Below are 14019 nucleotides of genomic sequence, written 5' to 3' on the forward strand. Positions count from 1 at the left end.
GCTGGTAATTTTTTACGACATCACATTAGAAACCTCAAAAATAGCAGTACTTCTCCACTATTTAATGGATGTTATTATACATATAAACCTTCCTCTTGAATCACTCATCTATTAAAAGAAACTGCATCAAAATCCGTTGCGTAGTTTCAAAGATTTAAGCGTACAAAGGGACATAGGGACAGAGAAAGCGACTTTGTTTTATACTATGTATAATATAATAATGATAGTGATAGCACAGTATTACAATATTATTTCCTACAGTAAGGAAACGCCTTTGATGTCGCGCGATGCCGCCGCCAGCGTAGGTACTTACGCTGCCACACGAAAATACGCTAGGGTTGCAACAAATGGGAAATAAAACAATTGTGATTATTAATATTATGATGAAATCATTTATTCATATGTACATTCAAAATAATTGCGATTATTAAATCTGATGTAATCATTTGTTCATAAATATATAATTACAGATATTGCACTGCTAAATATTATTTACGTGGACACTTTATTTTTGGATGTTCTTAATTGTATATTATACCATTTAAGAAGTAATGCATTCGCATTGGGATGTACAATCTGATTAGAAAATAATGAGGACAACATATACATAGCTTTGATTTTAATTCAACAGATACAATTATTAATACAATCTTTCTGAAATATTGTTTCCTTCTGGGATTTCAATGTAGATTTACATCCGTAAACGGAACAGTTTTTGCGCGCCATAATAGAATATGTAAGTACCTATGTATGTGGGAATAGGATAAAATATTGAGATGTATTTCATAATTAGCTTTATTTTTAGTCTGTGTTTTTCTATTTTTTACTCTGTGGATATGTTGTCTGTAGATTGATGTTTATCTGTGACTTGACTTTGTGTCTGGATACGAAAAGAAATGGAGGATTGTTAAAAATGTATTTTTGTTCGGTGTCTGGGAAATAAACTGATTGGGCTAATTTGGCGTTTTTATTTACACCATCCCCACATAATTTGGGGGCTCGTCCGGGATGGTGGAATAAAGAAAAACAGCGGAAGATTATGATTGCGGTGATTAAACCAGATTAAAACTTTACGAATTATGCACTAAGAAGACTAAGATTTAAAGAAGCTTATGATTATACGATTACGACTTGAAGACTATATAAAACTTATTATTTACATTATTCAACATGCCGCCGAAACGACTATTAAAGGATGATGATGATTATGGTGAACCATCGCCGCGTATTTCCTTTACTGATTTAGAAAAATCAATGACGCCATTTTCGGGTGATGATGCTTATGGCGTCGAAGCTTTCATAAGAGAATTTGAAGACGTTTCCTCTCTAATGCAATGGGGCGAATTAGAAAAACTCATATTTTCGAAGCGGCTCCTCACGGGGACCGCCAAGCTATTTTTACGTTCACTAAGTGGGACCACCACGTGGGATACACTTAAGTCTGAGCTCCGCGAGGAATTTGGTAAGAAGTTGAACAGTGCAACTGTTCACAAGAGACTTTCAACACGCCGGATGAAGATGAATGAGACTCATCAGCAATATTTTTTACATATGAAGGAACTTGCAGTACTTGGGAATGTTGAAGATGAAGCCCTGATGGAATATGTCATCGACGGTATTAAAGACAGTGAGTCCAACAAAAATATTTTATATGGCGCTTGTAACATTAAAGAATTCAGAAAGAAGTTAGACATTTATTCAGAAATTAAGAAAAAATCATATTATTCACCTAATAAGATTCAAAGTAATTCAGTATCAAAGTCCATTGGCATGAAAATTCAAAAAACATTAAGAGTAAAGAGATGTTTCAATTGTGGAGATTTAGATCATGAGTCGCCTAATTGTACTAAAGGCATTAAATGTTTTAAATGCAACTTGTTTGGCCATAAATCAACTGAATGTTCTAAAAGTATAAAGAAGAGTTTGGAAATTATGTCAACTAAGAATAATATTGATGTGAGACCTTTTAAGAAGCTGAAAATAAACAATATTGATGTAGAAGCCCTGATTGATACCGGAAGCGATGCTAATTTGATAATTATGTCTTATTTTAGGAAGATTCAAGGTGAAAAATTGTTATCTTATAGTTCAGGAACCACAGAGACTTTAACTGGAATAGCTGAAAAGGAAATTTATACAAAAGGATCTTTCACAGCAAAAATTGAAATTGATGATTGTTATTTTGAAACTTTATTTTATGTTGTTGATGATGGCGCTATCCCTGTCAACATTATATTAGGAAATCCTGTACTGAAAGAAGTAGAAATCAATTTTAAGGCTGGAACTATCACTGCAACAAGAATATTACACCTTACAATGCTAGAGAATGAAAATGAAGATATCACAAATATTGAAAACAAAGAATATAAGAATAAAATACAGAATATTATAAAAGAATATAACCCCAAAAGATGTACTAAAGAATCAAATGTAAAACTTAAAATATTATTAACCGATGATGTACCAGTTTATCAGAATCCACGACGATTGTCACCTTTGGAGCTTAACATTGTTGACAAACAGATTAAAGAATGGCTTGATGAAGGAATAATAAAAACAAGTAAGTCTGATTATGCTAGTCCAATTGTGCTTGCAAAAAAGAAGAATGGAAACTATAGATTGTGCGTTGATTACAGGAAATTGAATAAGAAAATTATTAAAGAAAGATATCCACTACCACTCATTGAAGATCAATTAGACAGATTAACTTATGCTAAAATGTTTACCTCGCTTGATTTAAAAAATGGATTTTTACATGTGAATGTTCATATTAATAGTCAGAAGTATACATCATTTGTGACACCACGAGGTCAATATGAATTTATTAAGATGCCTTTTGGCTTATGCACTGCTCCTTCTGTTTTTCAGAGATTTATTAATGACATTTTTCAGGATCTTATTATGGATGGTATTGTTCTATCATATCTTGACGATCTCATTTTACCATTTCAATCTGCAGAGGAAGGATTTGTTAATTTACAAAGAGTATTTGACAGAGCTGAAGAGTATGGTTTATTATTTAACTGGGATAAATGTTATTTTATGCAAAAAAGTATTAATTACTTGGGTTATATTGTTTCAGAAGGTGAAATTAAACCTTCAGTGGAGAAAATTGCCGCTGTAGAACATTTTCAGACTCCTAACAATATGAAATCACTTCAAAGTTTCCTCGGACTAACAGGTTATTTTAGAAAATTTATAAAGGATTATTCATTAACAGCAAAACCTCTGACTGATCTACTAAAGAAAGGTACTGTTTTTAATTTTAACTTAGACTGTGAAAAAGCATTTCAGAAATTAAAGTTTATTTTATGTCAATCTCCAGTCTTGAAGATTTATGATCCGAATTTAGAAACAGAACTACACACAGATGCAAGTGCTGAAGGATATGGTGCTGTATTATTGCAAAGGAGTTTAACAGATAATAAGATGCATCCCGTTTACTACATGAGCAAGAAGACATCCGCTACTGAAAAAAAGTATCACAGTTATTATTTAGAAATGTTAGCTATTGTTGAAGCTGTTAAAAAGTTCAGAGTATACTTACTAGGTATTAAATTTAAAATTGTTACAGACTGCTCCGCCTTGACTATGACATTGCAGAAAAAGGACTTACCTCCTAGAGTAGCTCGCTGGGCACTCTTACTTGAAGAATATGACTACACGATTGAACATCGGCCTGCAGCAAGGATGAAACATGCAGATGCTCTCAGCCGACAGCCTATAAAGAATATAATTGTACTTACCGATACGGCAGCACGTTTGCGAAGAGCTCAAGACGATGATCTGCAAATAAAACTAATAAAGAAAGTATTAGAAAAGCAATCTTATGATGACTATGTTTTAGAGAATGGAATGTTATGGAAGATTAAGGATGGAAATAAATTAATGGTTGTACCTAAGAAAATGCAAAATGAAATTATAAGAAAACATCATGAAAACGGACATTTTGGTTGTGTTAAAACTGAGGAATTAATAAATAGAAATTACAACGACTGTGAAGAACTAAGAAGGATGGCGAAAGCAAATATTCAGAATATACAAGATGAAAATAATAAGAATTATAAAAAGAGAAAGAAGCTCAAGCTCAGCTGATATGATGAAGCCATGGGTAGCGACTGTTGACTCATCTGGGACAGATGATTCTGCAGGATGACCGTGTGGGAATAGGATAAAATATTGAGATGTATTTCATAATTAGCTTTATTTTTAGTCTGTGTTTTTCTATTTTTTACTCTGTGGATATGTTGTCTGTAGATTGATGTTTATCTGTGACTTGACTTTGTGTCTGGATACGAAAAGAAATGGAGGATTGTTAAAAATGTATTTTTGTTCGGTGTCTGGGAAATAAACTGATTGGGCTAATTTGGCGTTTTTATTTACACCATCCCCACATGTATAATAAAATTATTACACAAAAAATACGACTGCGTCGTCCTTTCGCGATAGTTAATGCAAACTCAGCGTGATTGCATTAAGCGGCCCGCGTCGCCCGACCCCCCGCCAGTTCCCCTCCGTTTCTCTGCACAAGTACATTCGTCGCCATACTGTAGGAAATATGGTGATACTGTGGTGATAGTCCGGCTAACGAAAGATAAGACTGGAAAAGGCGGCAAATTCAAAAAATCATCATATTAAGGTAACCTAATGGTAACTTAGGTTATAGTTGGAAATAAAGTTTTGATACTTTAATTTATTATTACGAGCTTTGTTTTTTTGAGAGATTAACAACCTCTACAAACTCTTCATCTATATAATATTATATATATGTAATCTGGTACAGTTATCTGATACAGATAAAAAAAAGAACAGCTAGTGAAAGTAATAAAAAACATAATAAAATACAATTAAATTTTGTTTAATCAATATAATCATATTAAATCTAAAAGCCGCGTTCAGCCGCGAATAAAGAATAAGAATCACTATCATTATCTCTGACATCATTAACTCTTCCATTTCTGCAGTTATAGACTACAGGCCCGTGTTGAAAAAATTATGGGTCATTTGACCCACCACCTGACCTATCTAGAATGATTTAAGAGCACAAAATAATAAGATTCAGCACTATGACGTCACTTGTAAGCTGTCCACCTGAGTGCAGATGAGAATTCGAAGGTTCAGGTAGAGATTTTCTCCCCTTGTCTCCATGATTTTTGTACGGCGTTGCGGAATGATTGATTAAAAGTAGTATAGAAATAGTATGACACAGTTGCCGTACAAAATAAAATGACCAAATTTACCCCGGCAACTGTCGAAAAATAAAAATAAATTCCGACTTTGTGGACCACCATTTTTGTACGGCATCTGTGTCATACTATTTCTATACTGCTTTTAAGCCATTATTCCGCAACGCCGTACAAAAATCATGGAGACAAGGGGAGAAAATCTCTACCTGAACTTTCGAATTCTCACCTGCACTCAGGTGGACAGCTTACGAGTGACGTCATAGTGCTGAATCTTATTATTTTATGCTCTTATATCATTCTAGATAGGTCAGGTGGTGGGTCAAATGACCCATAATTTTTTCAACATGGGCCTGTAGTCTATTATTCCATCTTGTTTTTTTTGTACTGCTCTTCAACATGAATAACATGGTTCGGTCATAGAAGAAATCTCGTTGAGATACTGATTTTGTGTCTTTAAACATTTTGAACGGACAGATCGTTCAATTTTATATTGTTGCTTTAATAGTTTATAACTGGATTACTGGTATCATCCATGCAAAATAATAATAATAATATTAAACAAATCATATAATGTGCAATGCAATCAAGATGAAAAGTATCAAAATATCAAGTCACACTGTGTGTTTTTCCTTGAAAACTACATCTCTTTCAAATTGTTTCTTTTTAAATTTATCAATCATAGTTTAAAGTTTTCGTCATGTTTTCAACTCAGTTTTCAATTATTAGAAATCACTAAAATCCTAAGCTAAAATCGCAGAAAATAAAATCACTTTGACAAGCTTTGACACATCAACAACTCAGGTTTTAATGACAGTTAACTGTTAAGTGTTGCCAAATAAATTTTCGAAATAAAAAGCCAGTCTCATCTTTCGAACCAGACGTGACTAGTATAGATTTATTTATTGATTTAATAAATGAAACGATACCAATTTAAATTTCGCGCTGTTTATGTATGATGTGCGCATGTCTTAATGCTCTAAGGCGCATGCGCAGGTTTCAATTATTTTATAACTAGTGTCCCGGCTTCGCCCGTGGTACATATTTAGTATCCTATATCCTTCTCCTGGCTCTAAACTACCTCCCTGCCAATTTTCAGCTAAATCGGTTCAGCCGTTCTTGAGTTATAAGTGGAGTAACTAACACGACTTTCTTATAAATATATAGATTTTAATAAAATAAATAATTTAACAATTTCAATGATGGACCTATACGGACCTAACGGTAAAGAATACGATTTTGATAAAATTCGCCAATTTTGATATGGATGAGGTGCTAAAGTGTAATTTTTTTATACCCAAAATTAAAAAAAAAATATTTAAAAAAAAACTAAAGGGGACCTAACGAAAAAATTGTGGGACCTTATAGGACCTAACGAAGACCTATAGATTAAGGTCATTTTTGACCCAAAATTCTATGGATGGGGTGCTAAAGTGTAATTTTTTTATACCTAAAATTTAAAAAATTATTAAAAAAAAAACTAAAGGGGACCTAACGAAAAAATTGGTGGACCTTAAAGGACCTAACGGGGACCTAACGATCAAGGTCATTTTCGACCCAAAATTCCATAGATGGGGTGCTAAGTTTGCACTGGTAAGGAAGGGTTCTCGTTTATTACCTCATTTCTTAAAAACCGATAAAAGAGGTAGATCAAAATTTTAACAGAATACAGAGTACAGAGCATCTCTAGTGAATTTGTCGGCCATTTGCAAAAAGCTACAGCTGTGTTTCAGACTTCACTTTATTTTATCAGTTTCGTATTGTCTTTGCATCTGTTAACTTTATTGTTACTATTTTATTTAATTTGGGCTTATCTTTTCTTTAATTTTCATCATGGCTGAAAAAGTAGAAGTAAAGGCAAGTATTCCTACCATACAGTATTATAATTTACGTTTTGAATAAAATGTTCCATTGTTTCAACCTTGTCCGTTGGTCGATATTTTTATTCGTATTTATCATTAACGTGTCCTTTTTTTAATTTCTTACTACTTGTTCTATTATCCTCGTCTGTTATACTTTTATTAAAGCAATTATTAATGTACATGTGTGCTTGTATATGTGTTATTTGTTTTTTACGTAGGTATGTACTTCATCATCGAGAAATGCAATAAATACCACGCTTTACACTTTGTGCATTATGTGCATATGGTAAAAAATCATCATTGTTAATTAAAAACTATAATCGCATATAAATCATATTTGTAGGGTAGAAGATTTTTGAATAAATTATTTAAATTGTTATGGTAGTCACATTAGCTTGTAAATAAAACAATATTTTATCTTATCACTTTATTTCAACACTAATATTAACGAGATATATAAAAAAAGAGAACTACAACTTGCTTATCTCTATTTTTCATTTTTAATTAGGTAGTAGTTTGGTAAAAAATGTTGGTTCAGTAATTTTACTGTGCCCTTGATCAAAATGTCTTTGTTAATAGATACAAAAAAAAACATGTATATCTTTAGAAAAACTCATGGACTAAAGTTCGAACTTGATTTTAACATAGTCTGTTCATTTTAGTCTCTAGGTCTTTTTAAAGGAATTGTTAACAGTTACTATAACTTGATATCAAGTTTTAAAACCTATTCAATAACCTTTATAGATTTTTGAATAGAAACTCTATTGACCCACTCAGTTCCAAGCTAAAGTAGTTATAGTAATTCACATGATAAACTGTGACGTTTTACTTACGCTATTTTTTATTTTAGGCTGAAACACTGTTAGACCTCGATGACCTATTACAATGCCCTGTATGTTATGAAATTCCGACGGGTCAGATATTTCAATGCAATGAGGGACACCATGTCTGTGGCCGCTGCAAGATGCGCCTGGACGTGTGCCCTGTTTGCCGAGCATTTTTCTTTGGTACAAGAAACTATGCTATGGAGGAACTGATATCTAATTTCAGGAAACTACGCTCAATTGTAAGTTATTTGTGTATGAAACTAGCTTTCCGCCCGCGGCTTCGCCAGCGTTTTCAGAGAAAAACCCGTTCCCATAGGATTTCCGGGATAAAACCTATCCTATGTCTTTTCGGGTATCAAAATATATCTATACCAAATTTCATGCAAATTGGTTCAGGCGTGATTGAGTAACAGACAGACAGACAGAGTTACTTTCGCATTTATAATATTAGTATGGATTTTGAAATTCTAAACTACATAATATAATCTATTTGTATCTAATCTATATGGAAATTTCTTTAAACTATATTCAAATTGTTTGTTTGTAGAAATCCAGCACCAAAGGTTCTGGCTCCTCAGATAGTAGCAGCAAAGCCAAAGAAGCCATTACTGCCGAACTTGATGATGAGGTTGGCGAAGATGAGGATAGTCAATCAAATGCTTCAAGTGTAAGTATAGGGATACTATAGTTGTGGAGTTCAGTATACACAGCAGAAATTTGCCTTTTACTATTTTATATTACTACTAGCTGCTCCGCGCGGTTTCACCCCTGTGGCTCCACTCCTGTTGCCCGTATCGTGATGAAATATAGCCTATAACCTTCCTCGATAGATGGGCTATCTAACACCGAAAGAATTTTTCAAATTGGATCAGTAGTTCCCCAGATTAGTGCGTTCAAACAAACAAACAAACTCTTCAGCTTTATAATATTAGTATAGATTATCTCAATAATCAACCTTTTAAAAATAATATTTCTACTATATTTGCACTTTTTTTTCAAGGTCAATTGAAAAATATTGAAATATTATTGTGAGAATGTGAGAATATAACAGATAATGGTGCCCTCATTTCAGTACATATTTACATAGATAATTTTCCTTACAGCAATCTAGACCAGCTCCGCCACAAGCCTGTAAAGGTTTGTTCCGTTGTCTTTGCTGTAAAAATGGTAATGCAGAACGTTTACCTGCTGCCAGACTCCTAAATCATCTTCGCTATTTTCATCGTCCTGATCTCCTTGAGGTAAATATAATAATACTTCAAATATTAAGGTTTTCTTTTAAGTTTTTTATTATCGAGTGTACCAATAATGTTAGAAAATTTATCTAGGAAATATTTGTATGTATCTATATTTATTTACTTCTTTAAATTACATATTAGATAGCAAAGATGCATTAATTTGTTAGTAGAGTAATTAAAAACTTATGAAATTAATTAAGAAATGTGCTCTTTGAGCAAAAAAACAAATTATGAAACCTAATTTGAATAATAATAATTAATAAGCTCATTATTGCTTGCTCATAATTACAAATTTAGACTTTTATTAAATAGTGCTCTAGTATTGCAATTGAAATAATTGTTTATACATATATTTCCTTATTTTTCTGGCAAGAAAAGCAAGTATGTTTTACTTATGTACATTTAGTTTTCTAAGCTTGATTTCATTAGGCTTTAGACATTAACTGTAAAAGTATTTTATGGATACATATAAAAATGATTAAATATTTTAGGGTCAATCAGAAAATGGGGAATATTTACAAGCTTGGCAATTCCCTACAGTTCCTGGTAGACTCGTAACGGCAGTTCGTGTTGCTGATATGGGTGTATTTTTCTTAATTATTGAAATTGATGGTAAGTAAACTATGTATTATAAAATATTTTCCAAAATTATATTTACTGATAAACAGTATACAATTTTTAATACTTAGTTTGATAACTAGTAGATCTGACTAGTTTCAGCTTAAAATAAAAATCAAACTTTATTCACATAATCACAAAAGCAATTTTATTTTAGCAGATGACTCGTTGTACGCTTGGTTGACAATGGCTGCCTCTCCATGGGTAGCTCATGCTTTTAACTACACTGTTACCATATCTGGTAATGACCGTGAAGCAATATTTTCTGACTGTGTAAGTATCACTCTTATATTAAAGTTATTTTATGGGAATGGGTAAAATAAATTAAAATTTATGTTGATGATTATCTTTATTACAGGTATGGTCCGTGAGATCATGCGAGGGCTCGTTGAAAAAACGAGGGCATTGTTTAGCCGTAAAGGGCTTGGACGCAGAGGCTTTACTGGCACCTGAGACTATAAGTGGTAAACTGTCGGTGCGCAGATTACCAGTCGACCAATTGACGAACCAGACCCAGCCACGCGCCGTACTCAGAGTCGCCAACCGCGGCAACACACAGAACGCGACTCGCTTTGCCGTGGCGCGCAACATGGAGCCTTTCCTGCAAGACTTCCAAAACGACGTCGAGCGGCTGTCTCGCGTGTTCGCCGCGATGGGGCGAGAGGCCAACACGATCGCGCGCACCGAAGCCGAAATCCGTTCTATGCTCGCCACTCAGTCGAATAACGACAGGACAGCCGCGTCGTCGGAGAACGAGTCGCAGCCGGTCGTAGAGAACAATACGGCCAACGGAGCGCAACCTCTGTCGCGCAACGCTCGCAAGCGCATGCGGCAACGGTTGCGCGCGGCTCTGAACGCGCCGCAGACCCCCGGCGAGTCGCCCGCCCCCGCGCCGCGCGGGCAGAACCCGCCGCAGAGACAGAACGGTCTAGTGCATAATAACCCCATACAAGTGATGACCGGCTTAGCGATAGTTCAAGAGCCACCCGTGCCTCCCCCCAACTTCCCCCAGGCGTCCTCGTCCAGCGGCCCGTCCAGCGGACAGGCGCAACCCGCGGCCAATGGGAGACCCAACAGAAAGGGACGCCGCCACCGTAGATAAATTTACAATTTTCAATACTTATTTTGATGAAGTACTTGAATAGTTACGATTATGTTACTCTAATTTTGAGTCTCAGACGTGTTCTCTGGGGGTTTTTACTGTTAAATGACCTTTTTATATTAATGTAAATAACTCCGTCTTTTGACACTGCAATATTGCAATAAGTGCTGTGATAAAAATATGCGTGTGGGAATCATGCAAATTAAATACTACTTAAGACTAATGACAGGTTTCTGATCATCCCCAGAGTAAGAAATTTGTGGTAATACAGATAGATGCATATTTAAATTGAATGTTATGAAACTAATTACTTTAGTTAGGATGAAATTCATGAATGTATGAAATTGAATTGGTTTATGTACTTTTTATTATGTTATATGACATTGACGTTATAATATGAATAAGTATAGTATTAAATTAGGAATAAATTGATGTTGCTTGTTTTTTTATTAATATCATAATCGTGAATTCTGATGTAGAATATTATTGTTTAATAATAATCACTGACAAATGCTAGTTATAAATACATAACTATAAGTAAATTTAGTTTGTTTTATTGTTTTTTAATCGACTCGGGCGATCCCGGGGCGGATATTTTCTTTCATAACAAATTGCTGCAAATTTTTTAGTCAGAAAATAAAAAATTAGGAAACGACTAAAATTTTAAAATAATTGACAAATATTGTCCCAAGTGACTTTACGTTTACTTTTTAATGGCGGACCATTAAAAAGTAAACGTAAAGTTAGTAGACTGAGATTATCTGATAAATTTTACCTGATCGATTTTTACGCAATTTGTCCCATATTTTCTTGGGCCATGGTCACATTATTAGAAAGAGACAATTCACATTCAAACCCTCCAGTTTTTGCGCCATAGTGCACAGTCTATGTATCTTTGGATCACGATCGATTGTATTCTTCATTTCAGATATACAATAGTTGCAGCTATTGTATATCTGAAATCATGGACAAACAGGAAAATATCTTGACATATTCCTTTACCATATAAAAAAAGACGTGTGGCACTCGTGGACTGCCGCGGTAAAGCTATTGCATGCTATGCCTTCAAGCCACACCGTCGTGCCCGTCCCCGCGAGGGGGGGGAGCGTGAGGTTGTTTTCGTTACGGAATTTCTGGATTCGGTCCCCGCGATAGAAGTTATGCAATAGCTTGAAAATACATTCAAATTATTACCAATCATAAAAATTCTATGTTGTAATAGTTCTACCCAAGAAGCTTATATCTAATACACTGGAGATTTCAGTATGAACATTAACTTGTAACAAGAAAATATGACCTTGAATGACGTCTGTATGTTTTTTTATCCCTTTCACACCTAACTAGAGATAAACTACGATAACATGGCGCGCCCCTCCAAATTACTGTTTCAATGTGTGTAGTGACATCCTTACGAAGGAGTTTGTATGTAGTTGTACGTATTCGTCTTTAGTACTTTACGTCCAGATTTGTTGGTCAACTAATCATAAGTTGCCGAGCGCCCAAGACAACGCACGTGTCGTTTTCATAGAATACGTCAGTGCAGCGCCATTACTAATAATAATGAGCGATTAGAGCGTGACTAGTCGAGCAAACAAATCCGTGGAATTGTTTTTGTTTGACGGCCGTCTCATTACGCACACATGCGTTGTGAATCTTGGTGGTGCATTGTAAATACTTTCACAAATACTTTCAAACGTTTTGAATTTTGGAGGGGCGCGCCATGTTATCGTAGTTTATCTCTAACTACCTAGGTGTGAAAGGGATAAAAAACATACAGGCGTCATTCAACGTCATATTTTCTTGTTACAAGTTAATGTTCATACTGAAATCTCCAGTGTATTAGATACAATATATAAGCTTCTTGGTTCTGATGCATATTTATATTTATATTTAAAAAATAAAAGATTTTCACATGGCAACTTTATTTGACAACTATCAAATTGGTTGTCAAATTATTTGTGTTGATGATTGTCTTCGAAATGTCGATAAAACCGCTGCGATCACAAGCAAGAGGTATTGCTAAATTGGACTTACCCGTTTTGATACTTTAAATTAAAAATGTTATATAATTATATGTTTATAGGTATTGTTTGTTGATTAAAATATAATTTTATGAAAACTTACTACAGGAGTTTCCAATTCGGCTATTTGTCAAGTCCAAGGTGTACAAGTCAATTTTATAATGTGTGTATCTGTTAATACTTATGAAAATAAACATTATTTTATTTTATAAAAAAAATTGTAAGCAATCGAATTACATCCATATTTTCACATAGAATAATGATAATGATACATACAAATATAGGTATGTGTAAATACTTAATATGCTTTACCCTTACCTATACAGGGTGTCCCAGTATTGGTATACTAAGCGCGAAGGAACTTGTAGTTTTGCATACACTGATCACGTAAAAAATACTTAAACAACAAAATTGCGCCAAAAAATTTTCCTTTAAATTCATGTTTTCTTCTCTAGCTTCGCGCAGCCGGCATGTAACGCTTCGCTTATGTGAGCATTTTGTCTATGAAAACATAATCTTAAACGATAGCTCACGTGCGGGTGGCAAAGTTGGGCGGGTTGCTTCTTAGGGGTGTACACACAAAGAGTTTTAAGGATTCATCTCTTTGAAAAAAAATGCATCTGGAATTTTTTAAGTATTTTTTACGTACTCAGCGTAAGCAAAACTATAACCTCCATTGAGCTTAGAATACCGACGGTGGGACACCCTGTATAAAAGTAATATGTATATTATACGTCATGTAAGTAGGTATATACTTACATAATATTATGTGGATATCTCATTATAAAGTACAGTAAGTATGTAATGTGACTACCTATAATATGATATTGAGGACAAAATAAAAAATAAGCAGTATCAAAATCGTTCAGTCCATTTTTCCTAGGGTTGCACACTCAAAATTTTGATTTCTCTAATTTCCATCTGATTCTGGCACATTCTGGTTTACCTATACCACAGAGCACGATACGTGATGATGTATAGTGCCACCTTGAGCACAGAATACATAATAGTAGCTAAACGCTACAGAACGGACACTCTCCGCCTCCCGCCAAAATTAAACTTACCTCACCCCCGCGCGATCAGACATAAAATGGGCCATATTTTTCTGCAAGGACGATACGCAACGAAGATTGACAACATTAATCAAATTGACTTAAAGTAATTTTAT

General features: G+C 34.3%; 2 protein-coding genes across 8 annotated transcripts; both read left to right on the plus strand.

Annotated features, from left to right (window-relative positions):
• Positions 1-889: 889 nt before the first annotated feature.
• Positions 890-4365, plus strand: LOC149489868 (uncharacterized). Of its 6 annotated transcripts, none has more exons than XM_089714643.1 (4): positions 890-2560; positions 3083-3250; positions 3326-3479; positions 3575-3761. In XM_089714643.1, the coding sequence occupies exons 1-4, from the start codon at positions 1171-1173 to the stop codon at positions 3621-3623; spliced, it is 1761 nt and encodes a 586-aa protein (XP_089570769.1). In that variant the 5' UTR covers positions 890-1170; the 3' UTR covers positions 3624-3761. The 6 variants fall into 6 exon arrangements, 5 of the variants coding, with proteins under 5 accessions (XP_089570769.1, XP_089570771.1, XP_089570767.1 ...); XM_089714645.1 differs by having other exon boundaries at positions 3083-3181; XR_016318353.1 differs by lacking the exons at positions 3326-3479; positions 3575-3761 and adding an exon at positions 2893-3005 and having other exon boundaries at positions 890-2809; positions 3083-3181.
• Positions 4366-6858: 2493 nt separating this feature from the next.
• LOC149489869 (uncharacterized) lies at positions 6859-11372 on the plus strand. 2 transcript variants are annotated; one of them, XM_089714648.1, is made up of 7 exons: positions 6859-7040; positions 7896-8111; positions 8420-8539; positions 8976-9113; positions 9602-9722; positions 9889-10001; positions 10087-11372. In XM_089714648.1, exons 1-7 carry the CDS (start codon positions 7017-7019, stop codon positions 10828-10830), a joined length of 1476 nt encoding a protein of 491 aa, XP_089570774.1. In that variant the 5' UTR covers positions 6859-7016; the 3' UTR covers positions 10831-11372. The 2 variants fall into 2 exon arrangements, with proteins under 2 accessions (XP_089570774.1, XP_089570773.1); XM_089714647.1 differs by having other exon boundaries at positions 6860-7040; positions 9886-10001.
• The last annotated feature ends 2647 nt before the right edge of the window (positions 11373-14019 follow it).

The sequence above is a fragment of the Colias philodice genome, chromosome 3 (genome assembly GCF_061535455.1).
Source record: "Colias philodice isolate Cphi_HAF_F1 chromosome 3, ilColPhil1 Martin Lab GWU primary, whole genome shotgun sequence".
NCBI classification, from domain to species: Eukaryota; Metazoa; Arthropoda; class Insecta; order Lepidoptera; family Pieridae; genus Colias; species Colias philodice.